The sequence below is a fragment of the Urocitellus parryii genome, chromosome 4, assembly GCF_045843805.1.
Source record: "Urocitellus parryii isolate mUroPar1 chromosome 4, mUroPar1.hap1, whole genome shotgun sequence".
NCBI classification, from domain to species: Eukaryota; Metazoa; Chordata; class Mammalia; order Rodentia; family Sciuridae; genus Urocitellus; species Urocitellus parryii.
The window spans coordinates 163,037,298-163,055,187 of record NC_135534.1 but is presented as its reverse complement, the minus strand read 5'-3'; the positions used below and the strand labels follow the sequence as shown (position 1 = coordinate 163,055,187).

The 17,890-nt window shown below is 39.1% G+C and overlaps 1 protein-coding gene across 1 annotated transcript; it reads right to left on the bottom strand.

Moving 5' to 3' along the window:
* Positions 1-6,800: 6,800 nt before the first annotated feature.
* LOC144254561 (interferon alpha-1-like) lies at positions 6,801-7,406 on the bottom strand. The gene has a single exon (XM_077797874.1). It carries the CDS (start codon positions 7,404-7,406, stop codon positions 6,801-6,803), a length of 606 nt encoding a protein of 201 aa, XP_077654000.1.
* Between the last annotated feature and the right edge of the window lie 10,484 nt (positions 7,407-17,890).

Below are 17,890 nucleotides of genomic sequence, written 5' to 3'. Positions count from 1 at the left end.
AGAACTCCTAGTAAAATTATTCATCCTAATTGATGACTGATGACTAATTTTGTATTCTAGAATTTTAGATTTCTCTAATAATTGTTCAGTTCATTTATCTTCCGATTATAAACAATACCCTTGCTCTAAGGATTTTCAAGGGAATATTTTTGTTTCCAGGAAGGGTAGAGTTTTGGAGTACCAGAAACCACTGTAGTGCCTAAGATTCATTCTTACCTCCAAAGATTTTTTTGTAAATGTAGGTGATAGATCTGGACGACTTCAGTTTCAGTAATGCACTTTGCAGCCTCTGGGCGGCGCTTAGGCACCGCTATGCCCTGAAAGTGCACAAGAGGCAGCGTCAGGCTTTTCTGCCTCCTTCGCCCGTGATTGGGAGATGTTTGGGGCTTTCAGTTTCCAGTTGCCCTCTGTAGTTGGAGGAAAACACCCTGGCTTGCCTGTCAACTTGCTGCCCCTTAAATACTCCACCAGGCTCTCTCTGTCGGAAGTTAGGTGGACACTTTACCCGCATTTTGGGGATGAAGATCTTTCTTGGGTGCAAGTTGCAAATGTTACCCATTCTCAATATTGCTCTAGGCTTGGGGATTTCCCTCTGGGGTGAAGTGTGTGTCAGCAGAAGGGGATTTTTTTTTTTTTTTCTTTGACTAAACATTTTTTCAGCCATTTGAGGACTAGAGGTCTTTTGGTTTGTGACTATAGAGGTTACGTGTGTCTGGAGAAGTGCCCGCAGCACTTGGAGAAGGGGAAAGAAGAGACAGCTCTGCGGACCGGGAAGGACCAGAATTGCGGACCCCTGCAGGGGAGCTGGAGAGCACCCTTTCCCTAGAGCCCCAGGAGGGAGACAGCGCCTCTCTAGGGATGCTTTTAGTAATTTTCAGTGATTTCGTTTTCAATGGGATGGCCTTGAAGAAATTTGAAAACGTAAGTAAGGCGTGTTATCATCATATTATTATCAGGAGTTCTTTAGTGAAAAATCGGTTTGGGGGCTGGCGTTGTGGCTCAGCAAGAGAGCGCTCGCCTGGCAAATGCAAGGCATTGGGTTCAATCCTCAGCACCACATAAAATAAATAAATAAAATAAAGGTATTGTGTGCAACTGCAGCTAAAATGTGTGTTTATGTATGTATGTGTATGTGTGTGTGTGTGTGTGTAGTTTTTTCACTAAAGCATTAAATAAAATGAGTTAAATTTTTATTCATACTGAAAGAAAAATTTTATATCCTTTTTCTGTCCTAGCTTTAGAAGAAATGAAGTCAACGATATTTTCAGGATGACCTCTTTTGCAATTGATTCGATAGACGAGTTCTACAATTCCTCGTGGGTTACAACTTTTGAGACTTTTTATTGAATTTGAAGGTACTGAAACTTCGTGCACAAGGAACCAGGTAGTATCAGCATGAACAAATACATTTCTGTGATTTAACTTATAACCTAACAATTAGTTATAAACAACTGTGAAACCTGAATTTCCACTGCTGAAGGAAATATAGAAACCAGCTGACAAATCAAGGAAAATGGATTTCAAAACCACAATCCTTGAGTCAGAATCTTGGGCTATCTTTATATTTGATAGAAATATATGGTTTCCAAATGCTCCTCGGAAAATGTATGGATGAGTGGTCTGAGAAGTCATTGATCATACTGAATTATATACTTATCATGATATGCTGTAATGTTGAACTTGCAAAACAGAAAGTCTCAGAGAAGTGCTGCAGGATCTAGAGGCCAGATGTGTGGGGGGATCTTTCAGGTTGGATAATTTGGACCCATGACTGGCTCACTTTTCACTTTTCTGATCCCATAGCTCCACTCTCAAGAATACTCTCTGACTCTTCCGTAGCTCTGTGACATTCACCTGTTACACGACACAGGACCATGCCTTCTCTGTGCCTTATTACTGAGGCAGCAGTACCCTTCAGATCCTGGGAAACTTTGGCTTGGTCCCTCAACATGTTATTGAACCCTGAAGCTTTGCTTTCGTCTTTTAGTTTCATGAACACTGTCGTGTAAATGGACCCAGTGGCACCCGTATTTATAAATTCTTGAAGGATAACAAAAACATCAGTTTAGTAAGGGAGCCCTAAGACTGCCAAAAGAGATTGATATTGGTTTTCCTTTATTCACCTTACTTTTCAAATAGAATCATTAGAACAAAGAGACAATTCAAAGAGGAATTCTCAGGAGGGAAGAAAAAAGCTAGAGGTCATAATGTTTGAAGTCTGTTAAGCACTCAAAGGTCACACTTTACATTTTTCTCTCTGTCTCAGAATACACACTGTCAGAATTATTTTTGATATGAGATTATTAACTGCCTTCTGTTGTTCCATTTAGAACTATGACAATGTGGTTTCTGCTGATTAGTGCTACCCAACAAGCTACCACCAAGATCACAAATGTCCTCCGCTTTCCCAAAGCATTGAGGTGTTTCATTGCATGTCTTCCCAAAATGCATCAATTCCTATTCTAAGCCAATTTCTCTTTTAAAATACATATTTATACTGCCATTTTCTCTTTCATCCTTCTAATAGCAGGGTCTTCCACCTCTGGACTTTAAGAAAATATCCCATATTTGGAATGAATTCAGACCAATCTGAGAAGATCTCTAGATATTGGATCAAGGAAAAAGGCAGAGAGTTCTTTGCACTTGGGAACTGAGTCTCCTGCCTAAGGCACTGGTATGCATGCAAGCAAATATAACTTGTGGGAAATTCATCTATTTTGCTTAAATAAAATTATTATACATGTTTTGAGAATGATTTTTTTAAAAAATTTCTAAATACCAACATACAGACATAAGAACAAAGTTAAATATATCCGGCTGATCATTGACTAAAATTTATTTTTCTTTGCTTTCACTTTAAAAGCAATCATTGTTAATTTTGTGCTTCAGTTTGAGGTTGAAGAAACAGCTTCCTGGGGATTCCAAGATGGCGGGCCAGAGGGAGGCAGCATCCTGAGTTGCACCCTGACCCAAATCTCACCTAGTTGGAATACTGCATCTCAGAGAGTGCAAGAGCACCCCTAGACAGCTGGTTTCTGCAGAAATCACCAGCACTGTGAACCCCGCACAGGGCTCAGGGCCTCAGTCTTCCAGTAGGACTCCATAAATGACCTCCCACTACATTTCAAAGCCCTAGAAGAAAAGAACAAATCAGCAGCAAAAGCAGTAGAAGGCAAGAAATAATTAAAATTGGAGCTGAAATCAATGCAACCCAAACCAAAGAAAGAATTGAAAAAGTTGAGGAAACAAAAAGATGGGTCTTTGAAAAAACAAATAAAGTTGGCAGACCCTTAGATACGCTAATGAAGTGAAGGACAGAAAAAAACTCCAATTACCTGCATATGTGATGAAAAAGGTCATCTCACAAGGGACACTACAGAATTACAGGGGAAAATTAGAAATTGTTTTGAAAACTCATACTCCCATAAAATAGAAGACATGGAAGGCATCAAACAGTTTCTTAAGTCATATGATTTGCCCAGATTGAATCAGGAAGATATACACAATTTAAACAGACCAATATCGAGGGATGAAACAGAAGACACCATCAGAAGCTGACCAATCAAGAAAAGCCCAGAACTGGGTAGACACACAGCCGAGTTCTACAAGACCTTTAAAGAAGAACTAATACCAATACTCTACAATTTATTTCAGGAAATAGAAACAGAGGCAGCACTTCCAAAACCATTCTATGAGGCCAATATCGCCCTGATCCTAGTACCAGGCAAAGACACATCAAAGAAAGAAAACTTCAGACCAATATCTCTAATGAACCTGGATGCAAAAATTCTCAATACCATCCTGGCAAACCGATGACAAAAACATATCCAAAAGATTGTGCACCATGATCACGTGGGATTTATCCCAGGGATGCACGGTTGGTTCAACATAGGGAAATCAATAAATGTAATTCATCACAGCAATAGACTCAAAGATAAGAATCATATGATCATGCAGAAAAAGCATTCGACAAAATACAGCACCTTTACAAGTTCCAAACACTAGAAAAACTAAGGATAACAGGAACATATCTCCACATCCTAAGGCTATCTACAAAAAGCCTCAGGCCAACATCATTCTCAATGTTGAAAAATTAAAGTCATTCCCTGTAAAAACTGGAACAAGACAGGGATGCCCTCTTTCACCACTTCTGTTTAACATAGTTCTTGAAACAGTGGCTAGAGCAACTAGAAATTAATAGGATATGTATAGGAAAAGAAGAACTAAAATTAGCACTCTTTGCTGACTATATGATTCTATACCTAGAAGATCTAAAAAGCTCCACCAGGAAACTTCTAGAACTAGTAAATGAATTCAGCAAAGTGGCAGGATATGAAATCAACCCCCATAAATCAAGGGCATTTCTGTACATCAGTGACAAATCCGCTGTAAGTGAAACTAGGAAAAGCACCCTATTTATAAGAGCCTCAAAAAAAATTCTTAGGAATAAATTTAACAAAAGAGGTAAAGACCTCTGCAATGGAAACTACAACCTGCTAAGGAAAGAAATTAAAGAAGACCTTAGAAGGTGGAAAGATCTACCTTGTTCTTCGATAGGCAGAATTAATATTGTCCAAATGCCCATACTACCAAAAGCACTGTAGAGATTTGATGCAATTCCGATCATAAAATTCATCTGGAAAAACAAGAGACCCAGCATAGCCAAAGCAATCCTTAGCAAGAAGAATGAAGCTGGTGGCATTACCATTCCACACCTAAAACTATACTACACAGCAATAGTGACTAAAACCGCATGGTATTGGCACCAAAACAGAGCTGTAGACCAATGGTACAAAATAGAGGACACAGAGTCTAACCCACATAACTTCAGTTATCTTATATTAGACAAAGGCGCCAAAAATATGCACTGGAGAAAAGATAGCCTCTTCGATAAATGGTGCTGGGAAAACTGGATATCCACAAGTCACAAAATGAAATTAAAAATCCATCTCTCACCATGCACAAAACTCAACTCAAAGTGGATCGGGGAACTAGGAATTAAACCCGAGACTCTGCATCTAATAGAAGAAAAAGTAGGCCCTACTTCATCATGTGGGATCAGGCCCCAACTTCCATCAAAAGACCGCTATAGTGCAAGAATTAAAACCAAGAATCAACAAATGGGATGGAATCAAACTAAAATAATTCTTTAAAAAAAAAAAAAAAACAGTGAGGTGAACAGAGAGCCTATATCCTGGGAGCAAATATTCACCCCTCACACATCAGATAGAGCACTAATCTCTAGGGTATATAAGGAACTCAAACAGAAAAGCTCAAAAAACAAACAAACAAACAAACAAACAAATAAACAAATCAACAAATGGGCCAAAGACCTGAACAGACATTTCTCACAAGAGGATATACAATCAATCAACAAATATACGAAAAAATTTTCATCATCTCTAGCAATTAGAGAAATGCAAATCAAAACTACTCTAAGATATCATCCCATTCCAGTCAGAATGGCAGCTATTATGAAGACAATAAGTGTTGGCAAGGATGTGGGGGAAAAGTTACTCTCATCCACTACTGGCGGGACAGCAAATTGGTGCTGCCAATGTGGAAAGCAGTATGGAGCTTCCTTGGAAATCTGGGAATGGAACCACCATTTGACCCAGTTATCCCACTGCTTAGTCTATACCCAAAGGACTTAAAATCAACATACTACAGGGACAGAGCCACATGGATGTTTATAGCAGCACAATTCACAATAGCTAAACTGTGGAGCCAACCTAGATGCCCATCAGGGGAAGAATGTTTAAAAGAAATGGGGCACATATAGACACTGCAATTTTACTCAGCAATAAAAGAGAATAAAGTCATGGCATTTGCAGGTAAATGGATGGCATTGGAGAAGATAAGGCTAAATGAAGTTAGCCAATGCCAAGAAAACAAATGCCCAATGTTTTTCCTGATATAAGGAGGCTGATGCATATTGGGGTCAGAAGGGGGAGCATGGGGGAAATAGATGAATTCTAGATAGGGCAGAGGGGTGGGAGGGAAAGAGAGGGCGGCAGGGGATTAACAAGGATGGTGGTGGAATGTGATAGACATCATTATCCAAAGTACATGAATGAAGACACGAATTGGTGTCAACATACTTTATAAAACTAGAGATATGAAAAGTTGTGCTCTATATGTGTAATAAGCATTGTAATGCATTCCGCTGTTATTTATATTCATAAAAAATCAGTAAAAAAAAATCAACAACTTCCACAATGCATTTAGGAAGTTGTTTTCATGCTTGTCTTTCATCATATGGATACCTCCATTCATTTTCCCTTAACATCAACATGTCTAAAAGTGACACCACTAAGTTGACAGGAAAATGCAAACAATAAAGATGTGCATGAAATGAGAACTCATCATAGAAATCATCATTACAACTAAAATTTCAATTTTGCTTCTCAAGTTAAAATTGGGATAGAATAAAAAATGTATTTACCGCACCCCTCATCCATGTCCAAGAATATAAAGGTGTTTCAAAACTAAAGAAGTTTCTACAGTAAAATATGCAGTGAAGAAAGCAAACTAAATTGACTGTATAAAAATGCTTTGTTTTATTAATCATACTCTAAATATATACATAGAATATGAACAAAATAAATTAAATCTTATGATTAGTTAATTAAATGAATATTTAAATAGATCAATACATCTGCAGGGAGGTAAGGGACTGGTGCCTATAGAAACGCATCATTGACTGAAAACATACAAGGAATGGAGTGAATTCTTGTCACAAGGAACCATGAGAGTCTTGGAAATGGCAGAACTTGTGGGAGTGTGGTAAGGTGTGTTCTTCAGTGAGAAGCATTTCCCTGCTGGACCAGGTCTCGTTCCCTGCTCCTTAATCTTTCATACAACTTAGGTGAAGCAGAGACGAGTTTCTCCATTTCTGTTCGGACCACCTCCCAGGCACAAGGGAGGTATTCCTTCTCCTTCAGGTAATCAGTGATCCTGAGGAAGTATTTTCTAACAGTTATTCCAAGAGCTTTTTCCCGCCTCACCTTGTGGGTCACACAGGCTTTCAGGTCCTGATACTGTTGATCGATGCCACTGAGGAAGGGGTACAGGAGGGTCTTGTTCCAAGCAGCAAAGGCCTTCTGGGTGCCAAAAAGGCATAAGATCTGGTAGGTCATCTCCTGGAGGGCAGCAACAGCTTGAGCCCTGGGCACCTTCTCACCCTCCAACAGCTTCTGGGGTAAGGCAAAGTCCTCTCTGTCATTCAGGCAGGAGGAAGTGGGAATTCTCTGCATTTCTTTCAGGAGTCTCAGTGCCCCCTCCTCATTTTTCTCAGAAGTTTCAAGACTCAGATTGTGTATCTGAGGCAGGTCACAGCGCAGAGAGCAGGTGGTCTTGCAGCTGAACACCACTAGGGCCAGCAGGAAAGCCAAGGGCAAGGCCATTGGGGATCTTGCAGATGCTGCTGGGCTGTCTGAGATGGGTGATGCTCAGTCCTTGCTCCAGGGTCTCTGAAGACCTTGCTTTGTGTGGATACCTAAAAGAGAGAACACAGTAGTGCGATTTTATGAATGCCAGTGCCTTCTGTTTTTGCTTTCCTTTATACATTCTCTACTTTGGTTTTCAGCAATGTTTCTAAACCATTCTAGTTTTCATTATTGCCTCCACTTCCAATGTTAGCCTTACCTATCAGAGAACTTTTGCAAATTTATTTCTTATTGAAAATGTCATTAAATTTCACCTAGGACATTTATCCTTCATATCTGTACAGGTAGAGTAACTATATATATCTATATCAAAATTATGAACTTATGTTTTTATTCATTACAGAGTTATGAATGACAATGTTTAAGCTAAATTACACTTTAATTTTTTTGAAATTTAAATGATCTTTATATCTGTATTTGTAATGACTTCATTCACTTTAATTGTGATATGTCAAATTACAGTGACTATCAATTTTCAAAATATATTATAAAATTGAGATATTCTGATCCTTCAATGCGATTATAAAACCTTTCATAAAAGGATGAAATAATGTTAGACTGTTTTCTTTGCAATGATTTTTAGTACTTTGCATCATATGAGAAAATTATTAAAATCATATAAAAAATAATTTTTAATCTCTACAGTAGCTCAATTTTGTTGTGTATTTTACAAAATTATTGACATGACTTTAACTCGTGTAAGACATTTGGAAGTATCTGAAGATAGGGCAGAAACAGCAAGTGAAACAGAATTAGAAATAGAGCCTGCGAGGGCTGGGGTTATGCCTCAGTGGTAGAGCACTTGCCTAGCAGGTGTGAGGCCCTGGGCTGGATCCTCAGCACCACATAAATACATAAATAAATAAATAAATAAATAAATAAATAAAAATAAAGCTATTGTGCCCACCTACAACCAAAAAGTAAATGTTTAGAAAAGAAATGGAGCCTGAGAGTATGACTGAATGACTCCAATCTCATGATAAAACCTTAATCTGTTCCTGCTCAGATGTGGGGTTCAGTGCTTGGATTAAAAAAAGAAACAGAAAGAAAGAAAAACAAAACTCAGAAAATATCTTCCTAATTTCAAATCTTCAGTCTATAAAGTATTGTGCCATTTGAAATGCAAGTGTTTGTTCAGTGTTCACAAAGCTTCTAATATTTTGAACCCATCATATTTGTAAGAAAACTGTGGGTTGCAGAGTTTCAGAGGGTTGTGCTACATCACACAGAAATCCTGGCAGAACTCCTAGTAAAATTATTCATCCTAATTGATGACTGATGACTAATTTTGTATTCTAGAATTTTAGATTTCTCTAATAATTGTTCAGTTCATTTATCTTCCGATTATAAACAATACCCTTGCTCTAAGGATTTTCAAGGGAATATTTTTGTTTCCAGGAAGGGTAGAGTTTTGGAGTACCAGAAACCACTGTAGTGCCTAAGATTCATTCTTACCTCCAAAGATTTTTTTGTAAATGTAGGTGATAGATCTGGACGACTTCAGTTTCAGTAATGCACTTTGCAGCCTCTGGGTGGCGCTTAGGCACCGCTATGCCCTGAAAGTGCACAAGAGGCAGCGTCAGGCTTTTCTGCCTCCTTCGCCCGTGATTGGGAGATGTTTGGGGCTTTCAGTTTCCAGTTGCCCTCTGTAGTTGGAGGAAAACACCCTGGCTTGCCTGTCAACTTGCTGCCCCTTAAATACTCCACCAGGCTCTCTCTGTCGGAAGTTAGCTGGACACTTTACCCGCATTTTGGGGATGAAGATCTTTCTTGGGTGCAAGTTGCAAATGTTACCCATTCTCAATATTGCTCTAGGCTTGGGGATTTCCCTCTGGGGTGAAGTGTGTGTCAGCAGAAGGGGATTTTTTTTTTTCTTTGACTAAACATTTTTTCAGCCATTTGAGGACTAGAGGTCTTTTGGTTTGTGACTATAGAGGTTACGTGTGTCTGGAGAAGTGCCCGCAGCACTTGGAGAAGGGGAAAGAAGAGACAGCTCTGCGGACCGGGAAGGACCAGAATTGCGGACCCCTGCAGGGGAGCTGGAGAGCACCCTTTCCCTAGAGCCCCAGGAGGGAGACAGCGCCTCTCTAGGGATGCTTTTAGTAATTTTCAGTGATTTCGTTTTCAATGGGATGGCGTTGAAGAAATTTGAAAACATGAGAAAGGCATGTTGTAATCATATTATTATCAGGAGTTCTTGAGTGAAAAATCGGTTTTTCACGAAACCATTAAATCAAATAAGTTAAATTTTTATTCATACTAAAACAAAAATTTTACATGCTTTTACTTTGCTAGCTTTAGAATAAACGAAGTCAACGATATTTTCAGGATGACCTCTCTTATTTGATTGAATAGACGAGTTCTACAATTTCTCGTCGGTTACAACTTTTGAGACTTTTTATTGAATTTGAAGGTACTGAAACTTTGTAAACAAGGAACCAGGAAGTATTAGCATGAACAAACACATGACTGTGTTTTAATTTATAACCTAACAGTTAGTCATAAATATCTGAAACATCCGAATTTCAGCAGCTGAAGGAAATATAGAAACCAGCTGGCGATCAAGCAAACTGGATTTCAAAACCACAATCCTTGAATCAGAATCTTGGACTATCCTTATATTTGATATAATATATGGTTTCTAAATGCTCCTCCGAAAATGTATGGATGAGTGGTCAGAGAAGTCATTTATCATACTGAATTTTATTTTTATCATTATATGCTGTGATGCTGAACTTGGAAATCAGAAAGTCTCAGAGAATTGCTGCAGGATCTAGAGGCCAGAAGTATGGTGGGTTCTTTCAGGTTGGATATTATGGACAGATGACTGGCTCACTTTTCACTTTTCTGATCCCATAGCTCCACTCTCAAAACTACTTTTTGACTCTTCCATAGCTCTGTTTCATTCACCTGTTACTCTAGACAGGACCATGCCTTCTGGGTGCCTTATTACTAAGGCAGCAGTATACTTCAGATCAGGGGAAACTTTGGCTTGGTCCCTCAACATGTTATTGGACCCTGAAGCTTTGCTTTCATCTTTTAGTTTCATGAACACTGCCGTGTAAATGGACCCAGTGGCACCCATATTTATAAATTCTGAAAAATAACAATAACATCAATTTAATAAGGGAGCCCTAAGTCTGCCAGAAGAGATTGACATTGGTTTTCCTTTATTCACCCTACTTTTAAAATATGACCATTATAACAAAGAGACAATTAGAATAGGAAATCTCAGGAGGGATTAGAACGTCATCAATCTAGAAAAACAAGTTGGTCAGGATAGAGTAAAAAGTGAGGATTATGATGTCAATTCCATACTCATGACCATCTAGCTGGGGTGCTGAGAGCCATAGCCAAGTAGGAATGACTCATGGCATTTGGGGTTGAAAGGTGACCCTGCTCAGATCCTGCTGGGAAGAGGGCAGCTCCAGGATTAGGGTGGATCCTGCTGGGATTAGGGCAGATCCTGCTGCCTCAGGCTCCCACTCCTTTGGAGTTCCTGTTGAGTTCTCTGGGGGTTCTGAGAGAATTGGTGTGGGAAGCTGGGTAGAGGCAGGGTGTTTCCGGGAAGTGTGTGTAGAGTGTCAGTGAGAGTTCAGGAATAAAGAGTTGCTGTTTGAATCTACAAGGCTTTGTGGCTGCTCAGTTATTTTGTGCCCAGACAGACTGCGGCACTGGGGGAAGTACATGATTCCAGAGAATAGTTTCAGGCAGCTGATTCAGTGTCTATAGATTGGTTTAATGAGACCACCAGGGAACATAGGCCCTCCATCCTGGTTCATCAGCCATTTTTCCACCTCAACTTGCTTGGGGCCAACCCTCTGACTTGTGTCAATGGGGTCATGGAGAGCAATGCTGAGTCCCTGAAATCCTCTGGTCTGACAGTCAACATGGCCTCAGAGAGTAGAGTACTATCATGATCTTGAAGAGAGAGCACACATGATCTTGAAGAGAGAGCCAAATAACTTTCTTTAGCAGAGACTGCTATATGACATATGAAGAGGACCAAATGCAGAACTCTATTCTTTATTTCAGCTTTTCAAAAAAGGGTTAAGATGTAAATGTTTTTATCCATTGCAAAAATTAATAAAATGGAAGGAATATGGATCTCAAAATAATGTTGAAAATCTTTATTCACTAATAATCTAAACCCTGTTTAGATTAAATGTAGGTCAATTGTCTTTATTTTTCCAGAATTAACACAGAGATGGATGAAGAACAATAACAACAACAACAACAAAAAACCCCTAGATCTTTACAGGTGATGTTCTGCTGTTCTGCCAGGCTTCCCCCTCTCCCAAACACCTGGCAACCTTTAGTGATCCTAAAGGTGAAACTGAGAGAGAAATATCATTTTTTTTTACTATCTCCATAATTTTCTTTTCAAATATCATTTTTTTACTATCTCTATAATTGTTCTTTTCCAGATGTCATAGAGTTAGAATCATAATTTTTAGTCTTTTGACATTGGCTTCTTTCATTCAGCTCTATGCATTTAAAATTCTTCTATGTGGTTTTTTCATTAGTTTGTTTTGGTTTAGTCTGTTTTTTTGTTTGGTTGGTTGGTTTGGGATTTTTGTTTTGTTTTGGTTTTGGCTTGATAAATTATTTCTATTTTAATAAATTTTTCAAATTGTAGATGGCACAATATCTTTATTCATTCATTTATGTGGTGCTGAGGATGAAACCCCATGCCTCACATGTGCTAGGAGAGTACTCTACCATTGAGTCACAACCCCAGCCCAGCTTTTTTTTTTAACTGAATAATTTCCATTGCATGGAAGAATGAAAGTTCATTTATGCATTCACCCACTGCAGGACATTTTAGTTGCCACCAAGTTTTGCGATTATGAATCCAGCTACTCTGTTTAGCGGCTCTGTGAGCAAGTTTATATGGATATATACTTTCAACTCATTTGGGTAGATATCAAGCAGTGTAACTGCTGGATCATATGATAAAATTGTGTCTAGTTTCAAAGGAAACTGACAAACAGACTTTCAAAGTGGCTGTACCATTTTGCCTTCCCACGAACAATAAAAAAGAATTCCTGTTGCTCCTGGTCACTTGATCAAGTCCATAGAAGAATTTCTCCGGTGGGTCTCATTCAGATCAGCAAAAGAGCCCTTGAATATCTGCTACAGCATGTCAAGGAGGAAAAACAATGGCCTCAATTAAACTGGAACTAGTTTCGCCCATCTGTCCCCATGAAACCTAAAGTCAGTTTTGTTCATCAGACAAGCGGAAAGAGAGTCTCCTCATTGTCTCTGAAGTATAAAGATTCACCTGTTGATCAGACTTTGGTTCTTAGGCAATTCACAGTTCTGAAAGCAGAAAGAGATGCTGAAGAACATCACCAAGCCATTGTAATAGAGAAGGAGAAAGCCACTAAATATCTTGTAGATGTTGCTGGCCTGTCTAGTAATATAGTATCTGAAGATTGGCCTTTGAGTTCTCTGAAGACCTTTCACTATTTGTGCTTTTAAATCAGAAATACAATAGTTTTCATTGACTTGAAGACCTGCACCAAGAACAATTATCTAGAGTGCTCTGGGTGGAAGAAGTTGAATATCTGCTGGAGGATCCCATGGAGGATAAACAGACACAACCGAGGCCTCCTGGAACTGGCTGCCAGGCACCATCTTTCAAAGGAAATAGAAGTCTCTTCAGTCTCTCAGACACAAGGAAGAGGAGATTCTCCTCATTTGGCCCAGGAGCACAATGATATTCATACTAAGCAGGACAGAGTTCTGAGGCAGGTCACAGCCCAGAGATCCAACAGGACCAAAGGTGCCCACCACCAGGATGGTCAATACACCTCCTACACAGGAGGGCCATGTGGAAATGAGGATGCTGCTGGCCTGATTGATCAGGGGTCTGGGTGAACCTTGGACCCTATTTTCTGTGAAGACACTGTGTCTACACATGGCTTTCAAATCGGGAACACAATTTTCATTTTCTGAACATTTTTCAACACCGTTACTTCTCTTTTTGTTTTCCTTTGTGTATTCTCTCCATATGACCAGACTATGTTGTCAGGCTAAATTTTTAATGTTTGCAATGGAATTTGTATTTCATAGTAAACTTCAAAAATACTAATTCAACTGGATACTTTTCAGTCAAATGAGAATGCCTGTGTCTTAAAGATTAAATGTATGTATGTATAGAAAAATTCATACTTAGAAACAGGCACATACTTTTTTTCATATACAAATATTGCTCCCTTTGTTCAGGAACAAATTGTTAGCCATGATCCTCACCACTTTTACTCCCTTTATTTTACACATACAGGCAGGTTCTTCAATCCCAAGTATTTCTGTAGTTGTTTAGGGATTTAACAAACCATCTGTGGCAATTACACTTAGTAAGAAGAACTGGGTTTTGTTTGCTGCTTATTTATGAAAGAGCCTCAAAATAAGTGGTAATGAGTGTCTCTGTTGTTTCTCTCCTTTCAGAATATATTCATGCAGGACTATGTGGTTAAGTTTCACTGGGCCCAAAGTCAGGATTAATGTAGACATTGTCCTTTCTGTCCACCATTTTCTTACTGAGGTCTACAGAACTTCTCAGTCGGACAATAATCCTGGGAGGAACCCTGGTTCTTTTGAGGTCCTTACGAAAGTGGATATCTTAACTGCAAGATAGGTTATTTCTCCAATACCTCCTCACTCACAAGGTGGCCTTGACATCTAGTAACACCTCTGATATAGGGTAATAAAGTGTTCTTTGTGGAAACTCTTCCAGATTCACTCCAGAGCAGGCTCACCACATATTAAGGATTTCAGGACCCCTTTACTAGGGAGTGGCTGGTTTCTTCTTACCTGTGCCACTAGACTGTGTGTAAAGGACTCTATCTTTCAGTAGTGATATTCTCCTTACCTGATCCATTGTCTACAGACATCAAATGTCTGAGAGATTCTCTGAGATACTGATAGCAGAGATTTGTTTTGCCTAAGTAGGTGGAGTCATTTTCCAATTATAATCATTGCAACTTCACCAGTCATAATTTTTATTATGCCAGTAGAGGTTTTATTGCTCAACTCTTAAATTAATGAACACCTGTTATGCTCAAAATTATTGGTCAGTTATCTGGGGGTTGGATGGATTGTCAATGCCATCAGTGTAGAACAAGGTTAGCATATTTTGTATGTAATCCACAGAAAGCTGAGCACATGGTATATGTGATCCCATCAACACACTTCATGCCATTTCCTTTTATAGGATAATAAATTGGTTTTATTTGTGTGTTTTCTTGTTTGGCTTTTATAGACTTCATCATTCATGAGCTTCATGATTGGCAGAAGCCAAATATATTAGCCTTTTAGTTATTGATATCAATGGGCAATTGATCTAAATTTTTACTTATATAACTTTGAGTTTGGTTTTGGGGACCTGATCCTCAGGAAGGGTTCCAACCTCTGACTTTAAATCTGCCCCTCAGTGCAGTATGCACCATCTGTAAAGAAAAGAAAGAGGATTGATCCACCAGTATCATCTTTTTGTTCAACTATACAAAATACACAAATTTTCACAAAGATCCTTGCCATTAGAAATTGTGTTCTTTCACATTGCCAATATCTGATCTTCTGGTAAAATTCTGTTACACTTATTGCTAAATGTACTTAATTACCCTCTAGTGTCGCTTCTTTTCAAGCATTGTTTTATTTAGTTTGTTTTTAAAGCAGCCTGTATTATAACCATGATTTTAGAGAGATTGTATGACCTCATAAATAATCTTCCCTGTGTTGTGATGATTTGCTGAGATCCAAGGGGAAAAACACAAGTTTTCTCAGACACTGGAAGAGCCCCCCCTCCCTTCCAATGCTCTGCAGAATGTTGTGGTACAAGTGTCACTCATGCTTGGGATTCTGATGTTGATCACATTTCTGTGGGAGAAGTCTGAACTGTCAGCATCCACTTCAATCTTCTTTGGTTGTAATGACAAGAAGAAGCAGGTGACTCGATTCTGGCCTCTGATGTTGTTCTGTCTCCTGAAGTTCTGCCCCTGTTTCATTCGATGCTTTAAGCACTCTGTTCTCCAGATTCTCAAGGAACTGCTGGCTCTTTCAACTTCTTCATGATTCCTGTTGTTTTCTTTGGTTTCTAGGAAGCAAGAGTCCTATTCCTGATGCGGTTTCCTCCTGTAGAATCAGAACAAGAAAGCATCTAAAGAGAGGCACAGATGAGCTCCTGGCTTCTTTGACAAATCACCAAGTGTAATCATGTGGGCAGGGCTCAGCTTGTGTTTCTGTGTCCAACAGGATTGCAGTAATCTAATAATAGGCATTAATTTGTAAATTGGCAACTTGCTCTTAATAGTAATGTACCATCAAATATGAGATTTTCTTCAATCAGCCCTGCAGTTCTGCACTCAGATTGGCAGGTTCTCCAGCCCACTAGCATTTGAACAGTATGTAAAGGGAGTGATTATTAAAATAGGTTAAACCGGCTAGAAGCAAGAAATATATTTTTACCCTTTCTCTCTCCACATAGCTGCCAACTGCTCCACAGCTGAAGACAGGATGTTGTGCCTAAAGCTCAATTTTCCCTAAGATAAGAAACTAAAGAAATATGATTCTTTCAATATTATGCTTAGTTCTTTCCAAGAAATATCCCACTTCAACTCTGGAGAAAAATCTGCAGGGGGACAGAATTCTGCCCAGAACTCTCCTCCCTAGACGGGTTCTTGACCATTATCCATCTTGGCCAGTAGGTGGCACTCATTCTATGTAAGCATTTTAACAGTCTCCAGGGTGAAATGAATCATGCTTTCTATTTCCTTTTTGCAGCAACTATGATTACATCATTGTAACAGGGGATTTCCTCATTTACAAAAATATTCATCAGGAGGGTAAGGAAAAACAAAGAAAAGAAGCCCCACTTGTGGGATTTCTGAAAAACCTGGCACTGTCACTCCACTTTTGCTTTCCGTACACAAGGGAAAATTGGCAGCCAGAACCATAAAGGAATGGGAAGCAGCTGTATGAATGAGAGGGCAGGATAATGAGGAGTGAATGAAGAGAACACACTGGATTTTTCTGTAGTGGCAAAGGAGGAAACTGTTGGGATATGAGAGTGAGAGAATGGGATCTAGAAAAGTAGGCAGGATAGGGGAACATGACAGTTTTCAGAATCAGAAATTAAGTTTTTTTCTTTCTTTCTTTCTTTCTTTCTTTCTTTCTTTCTTTCTTTCTTTCTTTCTTTCTTTCTTTCTTTCTTTCTTTCTTTCTTCCTCCTCCTCCCTCCCTCCCTTGCATCCTTCCTTCCTTCCTTTCTTTCTCCTCCTTTCCTCCCTCCCTCCCTCTCTCTCTCTTTCTTTCTTTCTTTCTTTCGTTCTTTCTTTCTACTGAGGATTGAACCCAAGGGCACTCAACCACTGAGCCTCATCCCCAGCCCTCTTCTGTATTTTATTTAGAAATAGGTCCTCCCTCACTGAATTCTTTAGGGCCTCACTAAGTTGCTGAGGCTAGCTTTGAACTCAGGATCCTCCTGTCTACCTCCTAGCTGCCTGGATTATAGCCATGTGCCACGGTGCCTGGCAGCAATTAAGTTTTATATCCTTTAACTTCAATTTAATAGGTGTTATAATTTGGATATTGAATATCTCTAAAGGTCCATATAGAAAGGCATGGTCCCTAGGGTGGAGGAATTGGGAAGTGGAATTTTAAGAGGTGAGGCCTGGAGAAAGGTCCTTACATCATTGAGGGTGTGCTCTTGAAGGGAACTGTGGAATCCCCCAGCCTGTTTTGGTTTGTTTTAGAATCTCCATGACTGGAGTTGTGAGCACTGCTCTAACAGATGTTCCCCTCTTGATGTACTGCCCTCACCAGAGGACAATTCAATGCAGTCACCCAGTCCTGGACTTCCACCTGCATGATTTTCTACACGAGTCAAAATAAACCTCTCTTTACTTGTAGCCTGTGTCAGATATTTGTTATGGTGGTAGAGTGTTGACTAATGTAGAGGGTAACCTACCTTCCAGATATTTATACAAATCAAATTTTTCTTAATAAAAAGCAAAGTTATTTCCAATGTGAAAGGTGACTATTTTTCATTCTTCTCTAGGACTGAATTCCATTTTTTAGAATGTCACATTTCTGCAGTCAGTACTGAGAGAAGGTTGGGAGAATTCACTCTTCTGCAAGACCATAGGAAAAAACAGAGAAGCTTAAGAGGTCCTCTCACATAAATAGAGGTAGAATGGCCCCTTCTATCTCTCTGTGAAAGTCATCTCTTCATGAAAGATACTTTGCTAAGGTTTGTTTAATATATTAATTCTAGATATATTTCCCCTTTATTTTATGATTGAGAACATATGAAATTCAGAGAGAAGTTAGTGAATTTCTCAAGACCACACATATATCCTGACTGAATCTAGATTCAAATCAGAATCCTATATTCATTGTTGCTTAAGTTTCATATTTTGGAATTCTGCTAAGTTTTA

What these genes read in the sequence shown, in the direction of transcription:
- LOC144254561 (XM_077797874.1), bottom strand. Translation starts at nt 7,406, where the DNA reads ATGGCCTTGCCCTTGGCTTTCCTGCTGGCCCTAGTGGTGTTCAGCTGC.